This window comes from Folsomia candida, unplaced genomic scaffold (genome assembly GCF_002217175.1).
Source record: "Folsomia candida strain VU population unplaced genomic scaffold, ASM221717v1 Fcan01_Sc038, whole genome shotgun sequence".
NCBI classification, from domain to species: domain Eukaryota; kingdom Metazoa; phylum Arthropoda; class Collembola; order Entomobryomorpha; family Isotomidae; genus Folsomia; species Folsomia candida.
This window is the reverse complement of record NW_019091230.1, coordinates 1,103,529-1,124,669: the sequence shown is the minus strand read 5'-3', so window position 1 is coordinate 1,124,669 and position 21,141 is coordinate 1,103,529. Positions and strand designations below refer to the sequence as shown.

The 21,141-nt window shown below is 36.3% G+C and overlaps 3 protein-coding genes across 3 annotated transcripts; all 3 read right to left on the bottom strand.

Annotated features, from left to right (window-relative positions):
* Positions 1 to 253: 253 nt before the first annotated feature.
* LOC110861165 (beta-glucanase) lies at positions 254 to 1,790 on the bottom strand. The gene is made up of 5 exons (XM_022110276.2): positions 1,581 to 1,790; positions 1,410 to 1,511; positions 1,168 to 1,269; positions 959 to 1,052; positions 254 to 768 (listed from the first exon to the last, which is right to left on the bottom strand). The coding sequence occupies exons 1-5, from the start codon at positions 1,711 to 1,713 to the stop codon at positions 387 to 389; spliced, it is 813 nt and encodes a 270-aa protein (XP_021965968.1). The 5' UTR covers positions 1,714 to 1,790; the 3' UTR covers positions 254 to 386.
* A 10,280-nt stretch (positions 1,791 to 12,070) lies between these two features.
* Positions 12,071 to 14,797, bottom strand: LOC118432989 (RCC1 and BTB domain-containing protein 1-like). The gene is made up of 8 exons (XM_035844488.1): positions 14,462 to 14,797; positions 14,123 to 14,400; positions 13,742 to 13,871; positions 13,292 to 13,660; positions 13,097 to 13,224; positions 12,911 to 13,017; positions 12,468 to 12,598; positions 12,071 to 12,398 (listed from the first exon to the last, which is right to left on the bottom strand). The coding sequence occupies exons 5-8, from the start codon at positions 13,156 to 13,158 to the stop codon at positions 12,264 to 12,266; spliced, it is 435 nt and encodes a 144-aa protein (XP_035700381.1). The 5' UTR covers positions 13,159 to 13,224; positions 13,292 to 13,660; positions 13,742 to 13,871; positions 14,123 to 14,400; positions 14,462 to 14,797; the 3' UTR covers positions 12,071 to 12,263.
* A 132-nt stretch (positions 14,798 to 14,929) lies between these two features.
* LOC110861190 lies at positions 14,930 to 18,231 on the bottom strand. The gene is made up of 6 exons (XM_022110300.2): positions 18,072 to 18,231; positions 17,821 to 17,944; positions 16,729 to 17,562; positions 15,815 to 16,307; positions 15,358 to 15,485; positions 14,930 to 15,270 (listed from the first exon to the last, which is right to left on the bottom strand). Exons 1-6 carry the CDS (start codon positions 18,095 to 18,097, stop codon positions 15,181 to 15,183), a joined length of 1,695 nt encoding a protein of 564 aa, XP_021965992.1. The 5' UTR covers positions 18,098 to 18,231; the 3' UTR covers positions 14,930 to 15,180.
* Between the last annotated feature and the right edge of the window lie 2,910 nt (positions 18,232 to 21,141).

The window sequence follows — 21,141 nt, the reverse complement described above, 5'->3', positions numbered from 1 at the left end:
TGCAATGGGAACCGATAAATTAAAAATGTGCCGATTTTTGGGGCTGTGATGCCATCTTTTATGACTTATTATGATGTGTATTTAGGCTGTGATTTATAGAGTTGTTCCTTAAGTCGATCTATTTACTGTTTAATATATAGCTAATGAAATTTCACACAAAGTACGATGATGGAAACGATGTTGGAATTTGCTTAAATTAGTGCGAAAAAATATGGCCATACATATTTACGGATACAAAGTCTCACCCCCTTAGTTTTGATTTGGTTGCCAAATTGAAGTTAACATTTAATACAAGAGAAATTTAATAAATAATTGGTAAAACACATAAATGTTTCGATTTATTTAAATAGTCTATATTTAGGACAATTATCCGCTTCACGTCATGTTTAGCGCCACTCCCATTTTTTAACCCAGTCAACTTCCAAAGTATTTTTTGCCCAACTGTCCGCCTCTTTCGGATCGAAGGGTTCATTCCCGAAGAAACTTCCCCCCACGGCGAGGTTGATGATGAGGTAGAAATTCTTATCGAAGGGTTGACCATTTTTGGTGTATAATCCCGGCCAGAAATTTTTCTGTAAAGTTTCCGTGTGGAAAACGGCTCCGTCTAGGATCCACTGAATCTGCCAAGGGCTCCAGTCTAATCCGAAGGTGTGGAAATCTTGGGAAAAGTCGACGGGGAAATTTCTCTCCCCGCTGCCAACTTGACCCTTATTGTTCCAGGCTTGTCCAAAGTGTAGGGTCCCCTGGTCCTGGTTTGGAAGTTGACCTCTAGTTTTATACAGAGATTTTTGTTATCAAGTAAAAAATTTATTTGAAAATTTTCGTTGCATTTACTATTCGTTAAAAAAATAGGGATAAAAAGTCGTTAAATTTTTCTAAAATGTTACTCTGGCAGGCAACCTTTTAGAGTTTATGTCGCTATTTTTACACCAACGGTAAACCTAAGTTTTTCAGAAACCTGTATTCCATTATGTCAATCTCGCCGGAACGAGGCCAATCTCCATACTCTGAGCGAGCAGGCATCATCCAAATTGCGGGCCAGAGGTGTTTGCCTAAGAAAATGATTACATGTTAATTTGCGAATTTTCAGTCACTATTGTCTAAAAAAGGTTTTGTGGGTAACCCGAGTAAACTTAGAATCGCTTTCCGGTAGAAATTTACATTTACCTTTTGGTAATCTCGCTCTAATCTCGAATTTTCCATGAAGCCAATTCGCCTTTGTCTTCATTCTTGTCGAGGTAAATTGCTTGTCGCCATGAACACCGTCACCTATGGGTCAAGATTTTAATCGGAATATGTAAATATTTACCTGTAAAACGATGATGTCGCGTGATTAATAAATAAACGGACCAATTTTAATCACTTGGTATTTAATAAAAAACGAGCACTATTAAAAAATAATTACATACCCCACCATTCTTTCCGGGCCGTTATGGTCAAAATTCCCCCTTGCTGGTTGGCATTCTCTCGTCTGTTATTTGTATAACATTGCAACTCGTTGTTACCAAACCCTGAAATTTTGTACAGGAAATTTCAAAATGTTTTTTATTACATTTACACGTTAAGTAAATTACACTCACCACTACATCCCGTATCGAAATCCCACCTATCTGCTAAATTAGCTCCGTCGAATTGATCCTCCCAAGCGAGGTGCCAATAACCATGAACCACTCCGAGGTGTGCAAACGCACACAAAATAAAAATTGGGTTCATGCTTTCTTCAAAAATTTTGAATGAAGTTTTTCCTAGCACAATTAATATTTAACTGTGGCTTGAACAGTTTATATATGTAACTATTTATGGAAATGAATACTTCATACCGCACATTCATACCGCAGAATTAATTCGCAATCGTAGTGTGTTTGTGGTATTCATCTCCGTACTGCGAAATTTCCACGAAATCATCTGGATGTGGTTGGAGGATGGATGACTTGCACAAATTCTGATGTATTTACCAAGTAAACGACATAATTAATAATGGTTTCCTATTGATTATTAGATATGTATGCTTTGAATGTGGAATTCGTGATGAATTGCTGTTTAGAAAAGATGTGTATGAAATATGGCAAACATGTACGTATGCACAATATTTTGTCCTCGTGCTTGCTTACATATTTAGTAAAATTAATCCGCCGTAAAAGTCGTCATTACTTATTGCTGGAATTGTGTATGATGGAAGATTAATTTATGGATTTTAATAGTCGAATGCATGCATACATACATATGTACGTCGTGGCATAAATAAAGTGTGTGACAGGTGTTTTTGATAAATAAATATTATAGGAAAATAACTATTTGTTACTTGATATTTTTTAGATAAATTTTAATTCCTGGATTTAATTCTTCTGATTAGAGTTAAAATATATACATTATTATTAGATTAATAAGGTTTCAAGATTGCGATGTGATCTGTTCTATACTTGAACACTTAATATTTATTTGGTAAACATGACTGCCCACTATTAAAAATACACCCCTAATGATATAAAAATGTTTATTGTTTGTACATACTTATCTAATAGCGCCTCTCGCAATTGTATTATTTTTTTAAATTCATTCTAAAGGCGCACCCTGTTTAACGAGAAATATTTTATATTAAGTATCTGTGAATTATTAAGTAGATATGTATACATAGTTCATTCCTAAGGTTGCTTATTTCAATTTCCACGTGCCGACAAATATCAAATATTCATTTAAATACATATGGAAAAAATGCTACGGGGAAATTACATTTTGTTGTGCTAGCATATATTCCATAAGTACATCCTTCTCCTCACTATTTCGCTAAGCATTTTTTATCTCTAGGTGCATAAATACTTGCAATTATTTCATATCCTTTTGCCAGGTGGTCTGCATATGTGTACTGAAATATGTTATCCCACCTAACCAACACCTTTATACGTATGTACATCGTCTTACACATATTTAAAATTTGTCCCAGAAAATTTCTGGCAGAAATCTAAATGGCTCTTCTTCTTAGCATTTTCCTAGTTTTTCTTCTGAAGAAGTTTGCTGTTCCTCTTCTCTTCATTTCTACAAAAAACATCTCTTCCACGATCCAGCCCCTCTTAACTTCAGAAATTCCTACAACACTGCTAAATTCCATGGAAAACTGAAAGAAACCAGGTTGTCTTCATATTTCTATGCAATCCACATTTTCCCCGGGTCCTACAACTCTTCCGCGATCTCATTCTACCACGATTTCATTCAACCTACCGAAATTCAAATTTTAATCCAATTTTCCACCTCGTTTTTACACCTGACACAAACTTTAATCTCATCCAGCAATACAGCAAAACACTCTGCATCGCGATGAGCATGGAATCTGATAGTATACATATCTTATCTACTGTGTCATATGTATGTGCATACCCATAATTAGGTATATATGTATACAACTATTGCTGTCCTTAACCTTCAAAACTTGAAATTTAAGTTATATAATGCATATAGATCTATGTAATATATACAGTATATATTCAATGCAGTTAAGTTGTTATTTGTATGGTACAGTACAAGCATGTAATAAACTTGTAATAAAAGTGCAACATGCACTCAAAGCAAAAATTTGTCAAATCAACACCGCCGGTGTCAATATATAACTTAACCGCCTTGGTAACAATTGTGACTCCGAGCTGTAATGAAATTTTTCCGTCCGGTCATAACATTATAACTACCGGTATCAAAATCATCATAACTCGGATTCAACATTGCAACCAAGGCGGTTAAGTTATATATTGACACCGGCGGTGTTGATCCTACAAATTTTTGTTTTGAGTATGTATCAGGTATTATATATATCCAAACACACCTGTTGAAAAACATTCTTGTCATTCAAAATTCGGTTATCTCATTGTATTTCATCCGACTTTATTGCATTGGCCCCACGTCTTTTAATAAGTTGGAAATTAGCCTAAGTTGCTGTGGAGTTACATTTCCCCACTTTTAACATATGCATAAATGTTTATGTACATATTTAAATAAGTATTATTATGGAGGCTTATTTTGCATTTATCTACATACATGTATGGTTACAAATTTACTTGTTTCTACATGCTAACTTTAAGAATCTATGTCGTGGATATGTTGGGCATAATAAGACGGAATGTTTAAAAGGTAATTAATGTTTTGTTTAGGTTAAAGTATATACGAAAATGTAACCTATTAACGAGAGTTTCGCCCATTTTTCCACAGACAATGTCTGTCAGACATGCATATGTAGGTAGCCATCGAGCTTATCGACATGTCTGAATAAATAATTAACGAATTCATTATTATGCACGAATTATTCGGCAGATGTATATAAATACCAGAAGGTTCCAATTGCAACGCACCGACAAATGTCAAATATGCATTTATTTACCTGCAACCATAATTATATTTTGCTTAACCAATATATTTTATGATTACTCCTATCATACAAGTTGTATGTATGCATGTGAACTTTTAGTAGAAACATGTAAGCTTTTAGTGGAAACCAAAATGTCTTGTATAATACAAGACATTTTGGAAAATACAAGTTGTATTTTCCTCATTTTTCTGGCGGAAGTCAGCTCTTCGAACGTTCATTTCTACACGAAACAACTTTCCTATGATTCAATTGCTCTCAAATTCATCAATTCCTACAACAGTGCTAAATTTCAGGAAAAAATTTTGATTTCTTGGGAAATTTATACCAATTCGACGGATCCCGTGAAACCTATGGAGATCAGATTTTCATCATATTTCTATGCAATCCACGTTTTTCCGGGAACCCACAACCCTTCTGATTCTGTTTCATTCTACCACGATTTTTTCCGACCATTTGATCTTCAAATTTTGTCGCAGTTTTCCACCTCGTTTTTGCACCTTTCACAAGACATTGATTTTGCCATGGATGGCAGAAAGTGTTGCATGGTAAGAGCATACTTGTTCATATTGGTTAATTAATGAATAATGAATGCGTTTATGAATAATTCATTCCCACAAATTTTTTGGGGAATGAATATTGAGTAAATATTTATTCATTTGATATTAATGAAGATTGAATGAATAGTTTTATTCATTCTTCAACCTTCACCCTATGCTTAATATATGGGGTGTACTGAGAAATTCATGTAATAAGAAGAACTATAGAGATAAAATGAATAATAAACAAATATTTATTTTCAAATCTTGAATAAATGAATAATAATTTTTTTCGAACTTTAGTTTCAACTTAAATGAATTTTGAATGAAGAAATATTTTCTGACCAGGTATGCGGAAGAGGAGAATTATACATCATTTTCAATGAGCAGGTAAAAATATACCAATTTATAGTCACCGGGGTATGGAAAGAATTACCATTCGGCGTCCCACTCATGTCTTTGGCGCTTCGCCTTCAAAAATCCTCCTCACCCTCCAGCCAAACCCAAATTGTCTACATTCTGAACCCTCTAACAACCTGTACCACAAATTTGAAAATGTGGAGTAGTCTCATTCCACCCTGCACCGGAATGGATTCTGTTATTCGAACACAAGCAAATGTTTTCAACTTGACGATAGCTCAATCCTCAAGGCGCCACTTTTTCAGTGAAATTGTATACGCAGCTTTTCGCCAAGTCGGAAAGCTCGATGCAGTGACACTCGTTGAATTTTCAGATTGTCAAATCATTCTAATGTATTGCAAAAAACATTTGCACAACAGTAGTAACTGGATGGTATGTTCACTCCATAGCACAACTCACATTCATTCACCTTCATTTTTTAAACATATTTAGAATGAACGAATTCATTTATAATTCAATAAAAGCTTAAGTACTTTTATCAAAATTTTTATATGAATGAATATTGAGTAAAAAAATTTCAATTGAATGAAGCCATACTTTTTTGAACAGGTGTGGTACACTCCGTACGGGAAGTTCGTCTGGATCGTGACTCTACTATCTTTCTCTGCGATCGCCTTCACTGCTTGGATCACTGCTGGAAGTAGAGATGCAAGTTTGAAAACCTGGAAAAATCTAGGGTTTCAAATTTTCTTTCAAATCTCCGTCTTTATGCGGCAACCAATTCGAAGTTTTAGATGGACCGATGTGACAGGAGGGTTTTTAACGCTAATTCTTCTCTCGGTGTATGAAACGTTCATAACGGGTAGTCTGATCGCTCCCTCGCCTCCAGTGAGGTTTCGACATATAGGGGATTTAGTAAATTCGGGATATAAAGTGGCCTATGATTACGCAAGAAATCCAGAATTTGATGAAGTCGAAAAACTAAACGATGTCTCCGAAGAATTCAAACGGTATGGAATCCGGCACAAGATAAACTCCACTTTTGTCAATATTTCAATGGAAATTGCTCAATACTTGGTGGGAAAACCAGAAAAGATGATTGCGACGTACTATATGGGGTCGAAATTCGCAAATGGTGAGATGGCTAGGTTGCAAAAATTGCAGGTGACTAAAATACCGGAACAAGATGTTCAACGGGGACAGGACATTTATTGCGATTTCGTCACGTTGGGTGACGTAAAACCGGTATCTTTTCGATACAGTGTGCCACTCATGGCGGAAATGCATAAAGTGCATCGACAATTACGGGGGGATTTTTTCATATTGGGACAAGGAGTTTTGGGACTGGCATTTCTTGATGAATAAAAATGTCCTGGATCATAATGAAGAATTTCTAATCCTGAACAGGTCTGGGGATGAGATCGTGAAGAAAATGTTGATCGAGTTGGCCAGCTTGGAAATGTTGTTTCTCGTGTGGGCGATATTTATGGGGGTGGGTGCAGTTGGGTTTTTATTTCGAGAAGTTAAGGTTCACCGGATTATTAAAGGCTGGTTATTAAATAATGCATTTCACAAATGTAGATTCAGGCACGGCATGGCTTCAATTATGAATTGTCGATAATTAAACCCACAGAAGCTACTTCTCCATGCGATGGGTCTCATATTTTACTGGTATTTGGGTGTGATTTTAATCTAATGAGTAAAAATAACTCACGTTAGATGACATGATTATGATAATATTTCAGGATGGGGCACTTAGTTTCAGAAATTTTTAAACGCTCGCGCGACATAACTGGCACAACTTAAACAAATACGGTCCACACTGTTTAATAGACACACCAATTAAGTAATACTCTGTTTTTTTTTCTACCCAAAATTCTGAAAAATGACTACTCTTCGACAATTGAAAGAGGTTTCCAGGGTTGCACCGGAAGTGTGATAAAAAAAATGCTTAAAGCGTGTCGACATGAAATTTATTTGACATCAATTTATAGAATAATAAGTACAGAAGGTGTTTAGAACACAAGCCACTAATCAGGGACTGCCTCGCCGTAAAAACTGCCTCCTTGCAGAATGGACGACAAAGCTTTTTAGCGTTGTTAGCTTTTTCGACTATTGTTAATAACAATAGTCTTACATAAATAAATAGTTAAATAACATACCTATGAGCATAAAGTCTCATCAGGCGCATGTATGTAAATAGAAGATGATTCTAAAGTTGGGAATTTTATAATAAAAATCATTGAAATAGATAGAAAGTGTATCATTTCATGGCGACGCGTTAGTATCATTAACAATTAAGAAAACAAAGTTTGTTAATTCGCAAAAAAATTGAGGTCGAAAATTCGTTTGTAAACTTTAAGAGTAAGCCTAATACATGTATGTACATACATACTTATGCAAAGAAAAACGATAGTTTTAACAATTTATTTTCAAAATTATGTTAACCCGACGTGCCACCAGAATTCGCATCGAATTCTGATTGAAGTAGGTGCACGCATTCTGATCGAATGTAGGTTTTGTCGCCTAAGTTGTGTTCGATACGAATTCACGGTGCGCCTTCGATACGAATTCACGGTGCGCCTTCGATACGAATTCGGGATTCGAACTCGTTCAGAATTCGGTAACCGACCGCGATCGGATTCTGTTCGCGTTCTGATTTAGTACTAATTCACGCATCGAAATCGACTCAGAATCTCTTCCTATTCCACTTTACGATCGAGATCGGAAGTATAACTGACTCAATAACGAATAAATGCAAATACAAATATTTGAATATACAAATTTTATTTTAGCCAAATCTATAATTTTAATGAATGTAGTATAGGAATTAACAGAAATTCAGTCTTAAATGGTAGCATAATGTACTTAAATAAAAAATCATCTGGTAACAATTCTATTTTAGATAGTTCCGACAGTCCACTAGAAAAAAATATATATAGTTCACTACTATCTATCGGATAATATTCTACACATCGTCTATTCATAAATTCTTGACAAGTGTAATGTGTTATTTCACCAACCTGCTCAAAATTACTTACTATAACTATTTTACCTGATTTTAGCATGTAACAATTACCCCCATTCTTACACATATCTTTAGGCGAAAAATTGACTATTTTTGCCTGATTACACATTGTTATATCTTGATGAACAGCTTCCATTTCCATTATCCTTTTTACAACTTGTTCCAAATGAAAATTATGTGAACTCAATAAGATTTTAATTTTTTGCATAAAACTTTCGAAATGAAATGTACTAGCATTATCCAACTGTCCAAATAATAATGCGTCCTCATTAATATGTAATAACCCATGCACATTATAAACGGCAAATTCATTTCCATATATTTTTATGCAATATTTAACAAATTTCTTTAGCAAATTTTTTGCGGTGGTGTTCCACCCAGGATCATTAGCCTTGGGTGATAGAAGTATATAAAGAGCAGTGTGAAATCTCAGATAATTTTTATATTCTTTAAGGGGTATGATGTACCTAAGGGCTGCTACCCCAGTATATAACAAAAGCGTCCTGAACTCAGTCCCTTTAAAATGGTCAATCTGTAATAACGATCTAGGTTTTCGCTGAAAATCTTTTGGAAAATCTTTACGAAATGCAAATAATCGATTACTAATTAACATGGTTTTTCCAGCAAGAAGTCGAAAGGGAACACGACCTTTTACCCACATGCGACATAATTTTCTAGTAACGCCTAAACATACTAAATGTAAGTAATCCAGCGGAACTTGAGAAACTAAACCAATTTTAAGTTCGGATAACAAAGTCTCTTTTACATGATGAGATTTCTGAGTTTTTAAGGTAAAACTCTCATCTGTTCTTTTTGTAAAAGTAAGATTCAAAAATGTCACCCGACCATTCCAGTCACCTTGTTCAGTACACCGCTCGCAAGAAAAATAACTATTATGCATCTTCACCCCCTTAACAAAACTACGAGCTGGGGCGTCGGCCAAAATTTTCGAAATTCTAAATCTGTAGTTAGTGCCAGACAAATTGATTCCATTTAATTCTAAAACCTTGCATTCCTCAACAAATTGTTTTAAAAAGTCCAAGTTAGTTGGCTTGTGTTCCGCATAATAAATACCGATCACAAAAGGCGTATTGTTTAAAGAATTATCTACTAATCCTAAAATTGGCCAAAACTTCTTATTCGAGCTTTTGGAAATTGGAATGCCGTCAACTCCTATAGTAATACTAATAACTGGTCCTGACCCTAACATATTTTCAATATTTGTGGCTGTAGTTTTTTTAAGACCAGATTTAACCCTATGCATAACGCCACCGATCACGCCAAAGTAAAAGAATTCTCCCCCACTAACTTTATCAATTTTTAATTTGCGTGGCGTTTTCATCAACGTGCGCGGATCAGTTGGCAAATTATTATTTGGATACGAATTTTTTAAAATAACTAGAAGAGATTTAAGAGCCGATTGTTTCACATTATGGTTAACGGTCCACTGTCGCAGCGCTAGGTCGATTGGAGTAATTGTTAGATTAGGTAAAATTGTGCCTACGTTACTGCTTATAATCTCTAACTTCCCACTATTATTATAAATATCCTCTACTGTGGTACTCGTAACTAACTCTGATGCAACTGATTGCCTAACATTATTAATTCTAATTGGGCTTAAATTTAAAGATTGAGGAACCGGTGGAATTAAATGACTATTAAAACTTGGTTGTCGAATTTCACGCAGAATACGGCACCTCTCTTCTATTCGTTGTCGTTGCCTTGTCCGCTGTAAGCTGCGGCCTGACATGATTGTTTTCCTACTTTTCTTGGATCCTTCTTATTCTTTATCCAGGCTCGAATTTTCACGTCAATTTCACTATTGGTGGTGTATTTTGTGTCCTTGTTGAGTCGAACGGATTCTACAGATTTATAATGTACAGTAAGTTTTACGAAAAGTATTGCAACAAAAATACGAGTATTTGTAATATACTTACTGTAAATCAGTTCCAAAATTCGACTTTGTAATCCCACCTCACTTTTTTTTCCTTTGCCAGAGTGACTACAAATCTTTGCCAGTTCCGTCGAAATCAATTCAGACAGAATGCGGTTTGTAATCTCTTCCAGATTTCGTCCACCGAGATAGCTTAATTTTTGACACTATTAAATAAATTATTAAAGGTTAGGTGAGATTACGAAAGATTCACATTTCAAGAATAACTGACAGAGTACGTATTTAACTCACCAATGAATTTAAGTGTAACTCGTCCTCATTGATCCAATCAATTAGTCCCTGGAAGTTTTCAAGAGAAGTTGATGGTAGTGGAGGATGCCGAAGTTGCTCAGCAAGGGTGGGTTCGCCTGGAGAAGAAGTTCGGCGCAGCAGTTCGACTAAATTTTCATTTATCTTGACCAATTCTCTTACTAGAACGGTCTGCAGATCTAAACAGATTCAACAGAACTTAATTGGTAATTTACATGAATTTATGAAAGATTTGGTGAAATGTTTTACAAACTTTGAGATTCTGCTTTCAATTCATGAACCAACGTGACCAACTCGGAAATTGTTTCAAAACCTGGAACGTCTACAAGAGAAATATTTGGAATAGCACCAATAGTCGAATCATTCAGGGAATTTGAGTTGTTGACACTTGCGAGGACAATATTTTCAGTTTCTGACTGGATTGTTTCCGCTGCCACAGAATTGCTCGACGACTCACCAGTCCCTAAATCAGTTATTGCACCTATTTCGTAAAAAGATATTATTAAGATTAAATAACTTATTATACTCTACCCCAACTAGTTAACACATTTTTTTATGACTTACATATTGGCACAAATGGGATCCGTGTCTGCTTCTCACTTTCTTCGGAGCAGCTCGATAAGCTGCTTTCATCCGTCGACGATTCCTCTTGGTTCCTTTGCGCCGGCTTTTTGAGCGAAGGATTTTTCTTTTTCCCCTTGTGTATTTTTCTTGTTGAAATTTCATCCACCCCGGACGAAAGAACCTGGTCACTTTTTTTGGCCTGGATAAGACCCACCTTCGCAGATGCTAGGGAATCTAAAAAATTAAAAGCGAATTTAATACTTACATAAAACTGATGTAATTTGAGTGAAACTTACTAAATTCCTGCATAAAATTGCACGAGTACTTTGGCCAGCTAGTTGTGGGAGGATGATTTTTCTTCAAGTGGTCCTCCGAATTCGGACCAATTGGCCATGAGCAACTAGTCTTTGTGTTATCCAACCATGATGAACAAACTATTGCAACTTTATTTTCTTGATAAAAATTAACAACAGAATAATTTTTTAACTTTTTGCTACTCATTCTGAATGGAAGAAAAAATGGACTAAACACGCGGTGGCAATGAAAATTGAGTTTCCCTCCTATGTCTGGGGAAGACGGGACGAAGTCGTATCACGGTCGGGATACGCATTCAGATTTTACGTGTGAATCCGAATTCGCTCCGACTTCCCAATTGCGCACCCAGTCCGAATTCGAAATACGTATTCAATCAGAATATGAAACGATGCGGAAATACGAATTCGGCACAAAGTCTGTAAAACCACTTCCGCCCGAAGGCGTCTTTGAGTCGTCTTTTCGAAGTCGGTTTTCAGACACCAATCAGGATTCGATGCGAAGTCGCATACCTGATTCTGATCAAATGATGCATTTCAGAATTCTGGCCTTAGTCGTTATCGAGTCGGCGAATTCGCACGAATCAAATCCGACTTTACTGAATTCGCACAGAATTCGATACGAAAGCGGTGGCATATCGGGAAGATACGATCTCTTAATGAACACTCTCATTACGTATTGTGTAAATTATTAACTCCGCAAGGAAATGAAAGTGATAAAATATTCAAGAAGTAACCTCTTTTAATCTCAAATTGGATACATGTTCTTATAAAAAACAGGTGAACTAACAAAAACATTAACAACAACAAAATCAAGACGTTCGACTACAAGTCATGAAATGTCATCTTATCCCAAAAATTATAGAGGTATAAAACAACATTGGTGTTCAAGCCTTTATCTAATTGCAAACTACCGACAAAACGCAGCCATCGCCAATTTGTCGAATACTGCCCTACCCAACAAATCGACCAACTCGTCCGACGACAAGGTTACTCCGAACAGTCGATTATCCAATATAAATTTTGTCACCGTCTCCTCCAAATTCTATAATCACAAAGAGTACAATTAATTATTTACTTATAAACATCATAAAAATTCACTCAAACCACGAACCAGAGCGTTGGCTGCAGCAGCACTTCGGAGCAGAAAGAAAGCATTCGCCTTGTTGATATTTTTCATCAGAATCTTCTCACATTCTCGCCGAATGGTCACGTCGCAATAAGAATCAGCTAATTGCATGAGACCTAAAAATAATAAATAAATAAGTCACATTTCTTAAGTTTGAAGTAATAAGTAAATACACTCTTTGGAAACTGGTATGAAATAATTACTGACTGACCAGAGTAAATAGTTAAAAAATGACTCTATCGGCACGGTAATAACAGGCGTTACCATTTAGTAGAAAAATTTACCACTCAGCAACAAACTGCTTACTACCAACCCGGTAGGAAATTACTACCAAATCAATTCCAGTATGGAGTATATGCCAGATTTTTAGCAATGTACTTGCAATTCTAGAAAATTCTAGAAAAAAGTATAAATTTTGTGCCCAATACCAGAAATGTTTTCGTAATCGAACTTCTTGAAGGGGACGACGTCATGGTAGAGGTAGAAGAGCAGAGCCCTAAATACGCCGTGTTTCGTGTCCTTGATGTGAACAACCCTGTAAATAAAAATTCGTCCAAAAAAATTTAGCACACCACTTGTGAACAATTCGTAAATGTATTTCAAATTCTACTCACGTCGATCCTTCAGCCTCGGCCCACTCGCCGCTGAACATTTTCTCAAAATATTCGCTCCTCATGGTCAAGATGAACTTGTGCGCGGAGATGAGTTGCCCCTCAACGGAAAATGTTACGTCAGTATTTTTCTGTAAAATAAGAATCTCAGTAATTCTATAAAAAATACATTTTCAGCCCTCAAAATAATTTTGTAACCTTGGTCCTCCACAACGTGGAAATGTCATCACCCAATTTGCTTGGCTCAGGTTCACTTGGGACCCAAATAGTTTGGTAGCTGGTCTGACAAATTTCGGCAAAAGATTCGTCCAACGATTTAGATTTAGTAAAGAATGGTTCACTCCAAGGGGCCCGATTTCCAACGTAGCGACCAGCGCCAGCCTTCAACTCGACAACGCTAACATCCTCCGTCACGCAGGTTGCGATGTCTTGGACGTTTGTGTAGCCTGACACCGGAATCCATACTGGGTCATTCTTAGTAGCTGTCGAATAGCTTCCATAAAAAGTGCACTAGTGCATTGTTCCATCAACAGTCAGTGCGAAAATAGTACTTTTGCTTGCTGTTATCTGCAGAGAAATAAGTGACTAGTTCAGTTAAATAAATGCATGCTTAATAATAAAGTTCTTATAAAGAAGTGTCACAATTACCTTTTTAATCGGTGAGGAGGTACTTACAGCAGATTTTTGTGGCACCTTTTCTTGTCCAAGTGTTGAACTCAAACAGTACAGTGTGTTCAGCATTTGGACAAACGTTTTCGCCTGATTTCCATTCAAATAGCTGTTAAATGTATCAAAATTAGTTTTCTATGTGGCAAACGACGACAAACCCATTAATATGTAGGTTGTCGCCGTCTGTATGTCAGTTAATGCATATTGCCGTAAGTTTACGCCACTACAAGTCCATCGCATTGCTCAACTTTACTTTCGGCACCGTTCAAGAATTATGTAACGCGAGAGGGGGGTCTAAAAATTGCGATTTTCCCCTACATAATCTACGTACGGCCCCTTAAACCAAATGCATGAACGTACCTGTCCATCCTCACTTAAGGCGACGCTCAGGTAAGCATTGCACGCCACGGAGGTAACCTTCTTGTAATCAAATTTCTCCTTTGCGATCACGGTTGGTGAGCGTTCCAAAAACCAGTGATGGACATCCCCACGCAAAGTTAATGCCAAGGCACGCATTCCTGTTGACGCCATTTGTACTACTTTCTCTCCGGTCAGACTGCCTGTTACAAGGTCTGGAGAGTAGAGTTGTCCATCATTCGTTAAGGCGAAGGTCCGGCCACTTGATCCAACGATAAATTCTAGAAACAGCACAAATTCATGTATCAATTTTTAGAATTTTAAGCAATTTATACTGTGTACCTTTCACTTGGACGCCACATAATCCCGCAATTCTAGTAATTTTCCTCCCACCATGATCATCAATGAGGAAGTAATAAGTCTCGTCGGCCATGGTGACGATGAACCCTTTACTTTTCTGGGCATGTGCCAATTTCGCCATTTTCAAAATTTCCTCTCCTTCGGGTCTCGGGTCGCTAAATACTTTCCAAATTTTCAATTTCTTTTCTGGAATGATGCCAGGCAACGAGGAAGAGGACCCCATTGTAATAACTAACTAGTTATCAGTTATTGTATGTGATGATAAGAATCTTATCATAAGATGTAAATGATGTAATATTGATGGTGGAAAGGGACAAAGAAAAGTTTCTTCTATGCAAGATACAAATCGAACAAGAAAAGTTCAAAAAGTGCGTCAGCAGCAGCAGCGATTCCAGTTGTCAAGGTCACGTGCTGGGGAACGTGAGACATGATTTACATCAACGAGAGAAATTAGATTTGCATAGAAATTAGTTTCAACGTGTCATTTAATTTTATATTTTTTTTTGGTAAAATTTTACCAAAACTGGATACATTTCAAAAGTTTAATTACATAATTACATGGTAACAAAAATCACAGTGTACTTAACCTATAAAGTGTACTTAAAATATGAGTTAATGCAAAGTAAATTAAAAAAAATAAAGTTTATAGTCATAATAACTTGGAAATGTCTTCGTCCTGAAACGTCAAATGGGTCGTTACATCACTCAACCCAGGTACGATTATTGCTTTTAATTTTCAAATTATTTTCTCCAATAAATGAATCAAAATCCTTGTCAGTTTCCACCCTCATCTAAATAAACGGATACATAAATATGTGGATAAATTAGCATAATAAAAATCACCCTTCTTTAATTAAACGCAATGAAAATGTAAGTACCTGAAATCCCTCGATAGCCACGTTTCCAATCGTTCTGCATGCCAACAAAGCATCTCGCATTCCATCCGTCAGTTTAAATTCTGCACCGGAACGGTAACTAAAAAATCTAAGGGACGTGTTTGACAAACCTGGAAATTGAAATAAAAAATCTATGAAATTAGTGTTTCTGTTACAAGTCTTACAAGTAACCGCTTGCAAGAAATAACTGCAAGAAATTGGTTTCTTGCAGCTATTTTGACCTGCAAGAAATGCGAGGCGTAAGAAGCTATGTACTTTCCGCCCTTAGGCCGCGCCGCTAGATGGCGCATATTTCGGGCACTTTCTTGCAGTCTTTTACACCTTGCATTTCACGCGTTTCTCGCTTTGCAGTTCAAAAACTGTAGCAAAAAAACGAAACACTATAAATTCATTACAAAAATCGGGTTAAATCCAAATTTTTGCCTGCATTTAAACTAACCTTTCCACCCTTTCAGTCCATCCAACATGGCGATCATCACTTTGGAAGCGAACACTTCATACAAATCGATCCCGTTGGTCTGATACCCCACAAACTGAACGTCCACCTGACCACTTTTCAACCTCCAGCCACCCAACGATTCCATCGCTTCCTTTAAAGTCCGAAAATCGTGCTCGACATTGTCCCCCAAGCGCATCCGCAATTTTAACTTGAACTCATCCACGGCCGGGAAGTTATTATCCAATTTTACGGCAGAATGTCCATTTTCGTCGGAACTTTCGACATGTGTCGTGCACCCCACGTGGAATACGGTGATCCCGTCGTGGTGCGCATGCTGGTAGGCTGCCATCACGGAAAGGTCACGACAGCGGTAAAAACTGACGGATAAATGGGTAAGTTCTGGGAGATTTGTGGTGTTCAATGAGTCCTCAATTCTGTACACGTCGGCAGCTGTGATTGTGAGATGGACGAGATTCGGCAGGACAAAATCCACCTTTTTACAAAAAAATACAAATTAAGCTACAACTCTATGACTCCTAATCAGCACATTTTTAATTATTTCTCTGCTCTAGGAATTTATTGTATAATTCTGGAAGTTAAGTTTGTAGAGTGGGTCACTGAAAAGTTATTAAAAATATACGCTCCAGATTTTGACAATTTTTGAAGGAAAAGATCGCAAGTTTAAGAAACTTCAAAAAATCGAAGTTCATCAAAACCGGCTCAAAACAACTCTATTTATCACCTTAAAATACGGACTATAAATTTGTCGTCCAGAATTTTAAAATAAATTCCCAGAGCCGAGAAATGACTAAAGATGTGCCAATTTTTTTGTGATAAATTGTCCAGTTCTGACGTAAAAATATTCTGACAAATAAATGCACACATAAATTTGTAAAAAAAACGAAATATTTCACCTTAATCGGCACCACCACACTTTTATCGCACGGATGATAATTCAACGTCAATTGTTGCAGAGAATCGCAACTTTCCAGCATTCTCTTCACCTCAGCGGCGTCCAGTCGAATTACATCCTTCGTGCAAAAATCTTTAAATTCCACAAACGCAAACTCCACCTCGTCCAGTTTTTCACAAGGGGTCAAATCCGGATAGAAATTGGCGACAAGGTCCAATTTCTCTAAATTGGGGGCCACGTTAACCAGTCCTTGGCACAGGGAGGACAAATAGGCTCCCAAAAAGCGTACATCGTGGGAAGGATCGATCCAGAAATTGAGCAATTTCAGACCTTCGAGTGGTTGAAAAGGACCCATATCTTGTACCACTGGCGCCAGGTCGTCGTCCTCATCGAGATTCACCGTATCCGCGATAATCGTCACACTTTTAAGGCTCGGGAAATGATAAGTCTTCAAAATTTCGTGCAGGCAGGGATTAAACGTCTTTCGTATCGTGAAATTCAGCGTGGTCAACCTCTTGTGACGAGTGGGGGACCAAAGTGTTCCGAATTTAGAGGCCAAACTGGTATTTGATTCCAGGCCGGTAAAAGGACAGTGACAAATGTCGGTGGCGGTAGGGCAGATGCAATCCATATAAAGGGTGGTCTCCTTGATCAGTTTTTGGCTGAAGGATAATTCCCCCGGCGTGGAAGGCTGGGGTGGCTGCGACTCCGTCGTAAGGGTGAGGCGACCTTGTCTGCCGAGAAAGGAGGTAGCCGTCTCGGCCCACAGGAGGCAGACGAGTCGGACGGAATGTAAAGTTTCGGTGTCCAAGAAGCCAAAGATTTTATTCAAAATCTGAAATCAGATTTAGACAAAAGTGATAGTTTTTACTTATTTTTGTAAATTGTGTACAATAAGGTATCAATTTATAGGTATCAATAAAGTATTTGTTACGAACTCGCATCGCAACACAATTTTGAAAAAATGCGACCTTGGAAATGCGCAAATTCAATTTCAATCCAAAATTTTGTGCAAACTTGGGAATTTGTTTTTTTGCGAACGTTGTGAACTTGAAATGAATACCCTCATTAAATACTTAATTAATTAAATTACCACTGGATGCGTTAAAGCGTTCACCGACGTTTCGTCGTCGTCTTCTAAAAACTCGTTCCTCCTCTGTTGTCTCCACATTTGGTTATTTATCCCCTCCGTCGAAAGTGGCGCGTCTCTACGTTGCCTGTGATGTGAATTTGTAGATAAATTAAAAATCGTATTTCGAAATTAGAAATAAATACTAATTATAATTAATAACTAGTATGTTGGATTTATTATGGTGTAAAGAACACGTAAATTCAAATGTATACCGTTTTAAACTTCGATACAAACTCATGATCCGACTTATTTTTGAGTAATTAGCAACAGTGATAAATTAAGTTAATTGTAATTAAATTAAAATATCCAAATTATTACACAAGTTGTTTATTGAGTTGTCGTTTTGTTTTGTTTACATCAGCAGGGACTGAATTCAGTTAGCCGCTTGCACGTGCAGGGGGAAAATGAGAATATTATGGTGAAGCCCTTATCTGTGTATGAAACATTTTAAAAACCAAAGCCATTATGAAAATTCTATACAAAAATTTGAATTTCTCTAGCTAAGAATTCTGATTTAATTTAAAATTTTGATAGATACATACTATACATACCTACATACATTTATAAATAAGTAACTGATTAAAATCATTTTGACTTATTGATAATTCTTGTAACGCTGAAATATTTATGAAAATTGGGAAAATATTTTATTTAAACATGCCTAATTTTTTCAATTTGATTAGAGTTGCATACCTACAAATATTTACATGATTGTATATGTACATATACATACATAACAAAAATTAGAACAAAATCCAATATTCATATTACGTACGTATATGCAAAAATGAAATAATTTTTATTTCTTTAAACAAAACCCCTACAAATAACCTTACTTTAAGCAACATCTTACAAAACGACAAATTAACTTATATATGCTAAATTTATCATATTTAAAACCAGTCAAAATTTCCATTACTATCAAAACAAATGCCACCCCAATCCCAAAACTGAAAATATAAAACGCCGGAAATATTTGCGAATTCATATCCAATTTAGCAAAATTATTTCCCCTCCGTGGCCTCCAATTTTCATAAAAATCAAACAATTTCTCTGGATTGAATATCTCAAATAGCTTCTCCCACCGGGAATAAATCCCAGACCAAACTAATTTCTCCCATAACCCAGCAACATAGTGATTTCTCACTCGCGGGAAATTCCAACCCCGCCAATTCGTCAGAAATTCTTGTTTCTCTCCACTCTTGAATGTCAACCCTTGTTCGTTATCGTTTAAAAATGGGAGGAGTGCCTGCGTCCGCTTACTCTTGTCCAGATACACCCGTTTCTCATCACAACGGAAAAAGTTGGCGCGAAAATGGTCAGGATGTCGGTAATGTCAATATTATTATATTAATGTAAATATTATTCTTTTTTTTAAAGTGAAACCTTGGCGTCGCAATATTCTTATTACTCACAAGGGAACCTCAACTACTGTCCCATCTCGATTTCCTTCGTAATAGCCTTAATCGACAGATAATTTAATGAAACTAAAACTTTGTCATAGAACATGCGGTGCAAAATCACGTTTTCGCGAAATTTTTGGCGAGAACTGCACCAAAACCTGCATTTTCCCAATGCTTTTAACATAGCCCCTAGCCTTTCGAATGATGAAATGAACTTTATTGAATATTGAAAAAATATTTATGTACCCGTCCGCGTAATTTCACCCCGATCACGAATATGCAAAAAGTGATGCAGACATTTGCCAATTATTTGCAAATTGCGAAAATCGGAAATATTTCGCAAATTTGAATTCTTCGTTCATTTAAATTGAACAAAATTAACAAGTTTAGCTAATGCAAAATACAATATTCTTATTGCAAAAAAATTTGCAAAAATTCGCAAAAATTGAAGTTCGTAATTTTTCATGAAAATTAGTTAAAATAACCAATGCTAATTTATTTTTTACATATTTTTCCAAATTATTTGCGATATTTATTGTTGCAATTTGCAACAAATTGCAATGTGTGGCGTGATTTTTAGTTCTTAAGCAAATTAGCTTTTCCTTCATTCGTACATGCATATGTATGTAAATGATAATTTTTTAGTTTGTATAATGAAAGGATAATGAAAAATTGAAATATTGCGTACCGTAAAACCTCTATTTATAGCCCTATTCTAATTATAGCCGGTCTCCAAATATAGCCGGGTCTAGAGGCCAAGATTTCAAAATTTTAGCCGGGTCTCTAATTATAGCCGGGTGCCCACTTATAGCCCGGTTTCTAATTATAGCTTGTCTTGTGCGCTGTGTCCCCGTTCATAGCCCATTCAAGAAAAATGCTGCATTTTATGCTAATAAACATATAAGTCGACCTACTAATTTTTATCTATTAATTTCAAGTTAATAATGGATATAATCATATCAAAAAATTTTTAAAAAACCGCTAAAACTCGTTAAAAAATTAGATTTAAAGTGAATGGGTTACTGATGGCATATCTTGCTAAATAAGAAAACTCAAATTGAGTCAACATGAATTATACGTGATCTGGTAACATCTAAAATTTTTGGAGCAACAAAATTTACCCGGGTCTCTAATTATAACCGGTCTCTAATTGAAGCCGGGTCCGTTACCTTCAGTTTTGGATTTTAGCCCCGGGTATAAATAGAGTATTTACGGTACTTCAATTTTTGCAAATTTTTTGCAACAATAAAATTGCATTTTACATTAGTTAAAATTTTGTTGAATTTAAAGGAACGAGTATTCAAATTTGCGAAATATTTCCGATTTTCGCAATTTGCAAATAATTGGCAAATGTCTGCATCACTTTTTGCATATTCGTGATCGGGGTGAAATTACGCGGACGGGTACATAAATATTTTTTCAATATTCAATAAAGTTCATTTCATCATTCGAAAGGCTAGGGGCTATGTTAAAAGCATTGGGAAAATGCAGGTTTTGGTGCAGTTCTCGCCAAAAATTTCGCGAAAACGTGATTTTGCACCGCATGTTCTATGACAAAGTTTTAGTTTCATTAAATTATCTGTCGATTAAGGCTATTACGAAGGAAATCGAGATGGGACAGTAGTTGAGGTTCCCTTGTCAGTCCGGTAAAAATGAATTGTAAGGCGGCAAATATTGTATGATTGAATCCATCTCATCTTGATCCCTAAATCCAAAAAGGTCCCATAAATTGTCCATAATTTCGGTGTTATGTACGAATAATGGATCGTGTAAGTATCGATATTCTGAAACTGAAGAGTCCTCGATAGGAAAATAGAGATGAAATCCGTCGACGTAAACGTCATTTATGTAGTGTGGACCAATTGGCGTAGGTGGCATA

What these genes read in the sequence shown, in the direction of transcription:
- LOC110861165 (XM_022110276.2), bottom strand. Translation starts at nt 1,713, where the DNA reads ATGAACCCAATTTTTATTTTGTGTGCGTTTGCACACCTCGGAGTGGTT. An exon ending in GGCCCGGAAAGAATGGTGGG is followed by an intron (nt 1,270 to 1,409) that starts GTATGTAATTAT and finishes CTTGACCCATAG; the next exon opens with GTGACGGTGTTCATGGCGAC. An exon ending in ATTGACATAATGGAATACAG is followed by an intron (nt 769 to 958) that starts GTTTCTGAAAAA and finishes GTATAAAACTAG; the next exon opens with AGGTCAACTTCCAAACCAGG.
- LOC118432989 (XM_035844488.1), bottom strand. Translation starts at nt 13,158, where the DNA reads ATGAGGAGCGAATATTTTGAGAAAATGTTCAGCGGCGAGTGGGCCGAG. An exon ending in GCCGAGGCTGAAGGATCGAC is followed by an intron (nt 13,018 to 13,096) that starts GTGAGTAGAATT and finishes TTTTATTTACAG; the next exon opens with GGTTGTTCACATCAAGGACA. An exon ending in CGATTACGAAAACATTTCTG is followed by an intron (nt 12,599 to 12,910) that starts GTATTGGGCACA and finishes TATTATTTTTAG; the next exon opens with GTCTCATGCAATTAGCTGAT.
- LOC110861190 (XM_022110300.2), bottom strand. Translation starts at nt 18,097, where the DNA reads ATGAGTTTGTATCGAAGTTTAAAACG. An exon ending in TTGTATCGAAGTTTAAAACG is followed by an intron (nt 17,945 to 18,071) that starts GTATACATTTGA and finishes TTCACATCACAG; the next exon opens with GCAACGTAGAGACGCGCCAC. An exon ending in TGGACTGAAAGGGTGGAAAG is followed by an intron (nt 15,486 to 15,814) that starts GTTAGTTTAAAT and finishes TTCAATTTCCAG; the next exon opens with GTTTGTCAAACACGTCCCTT.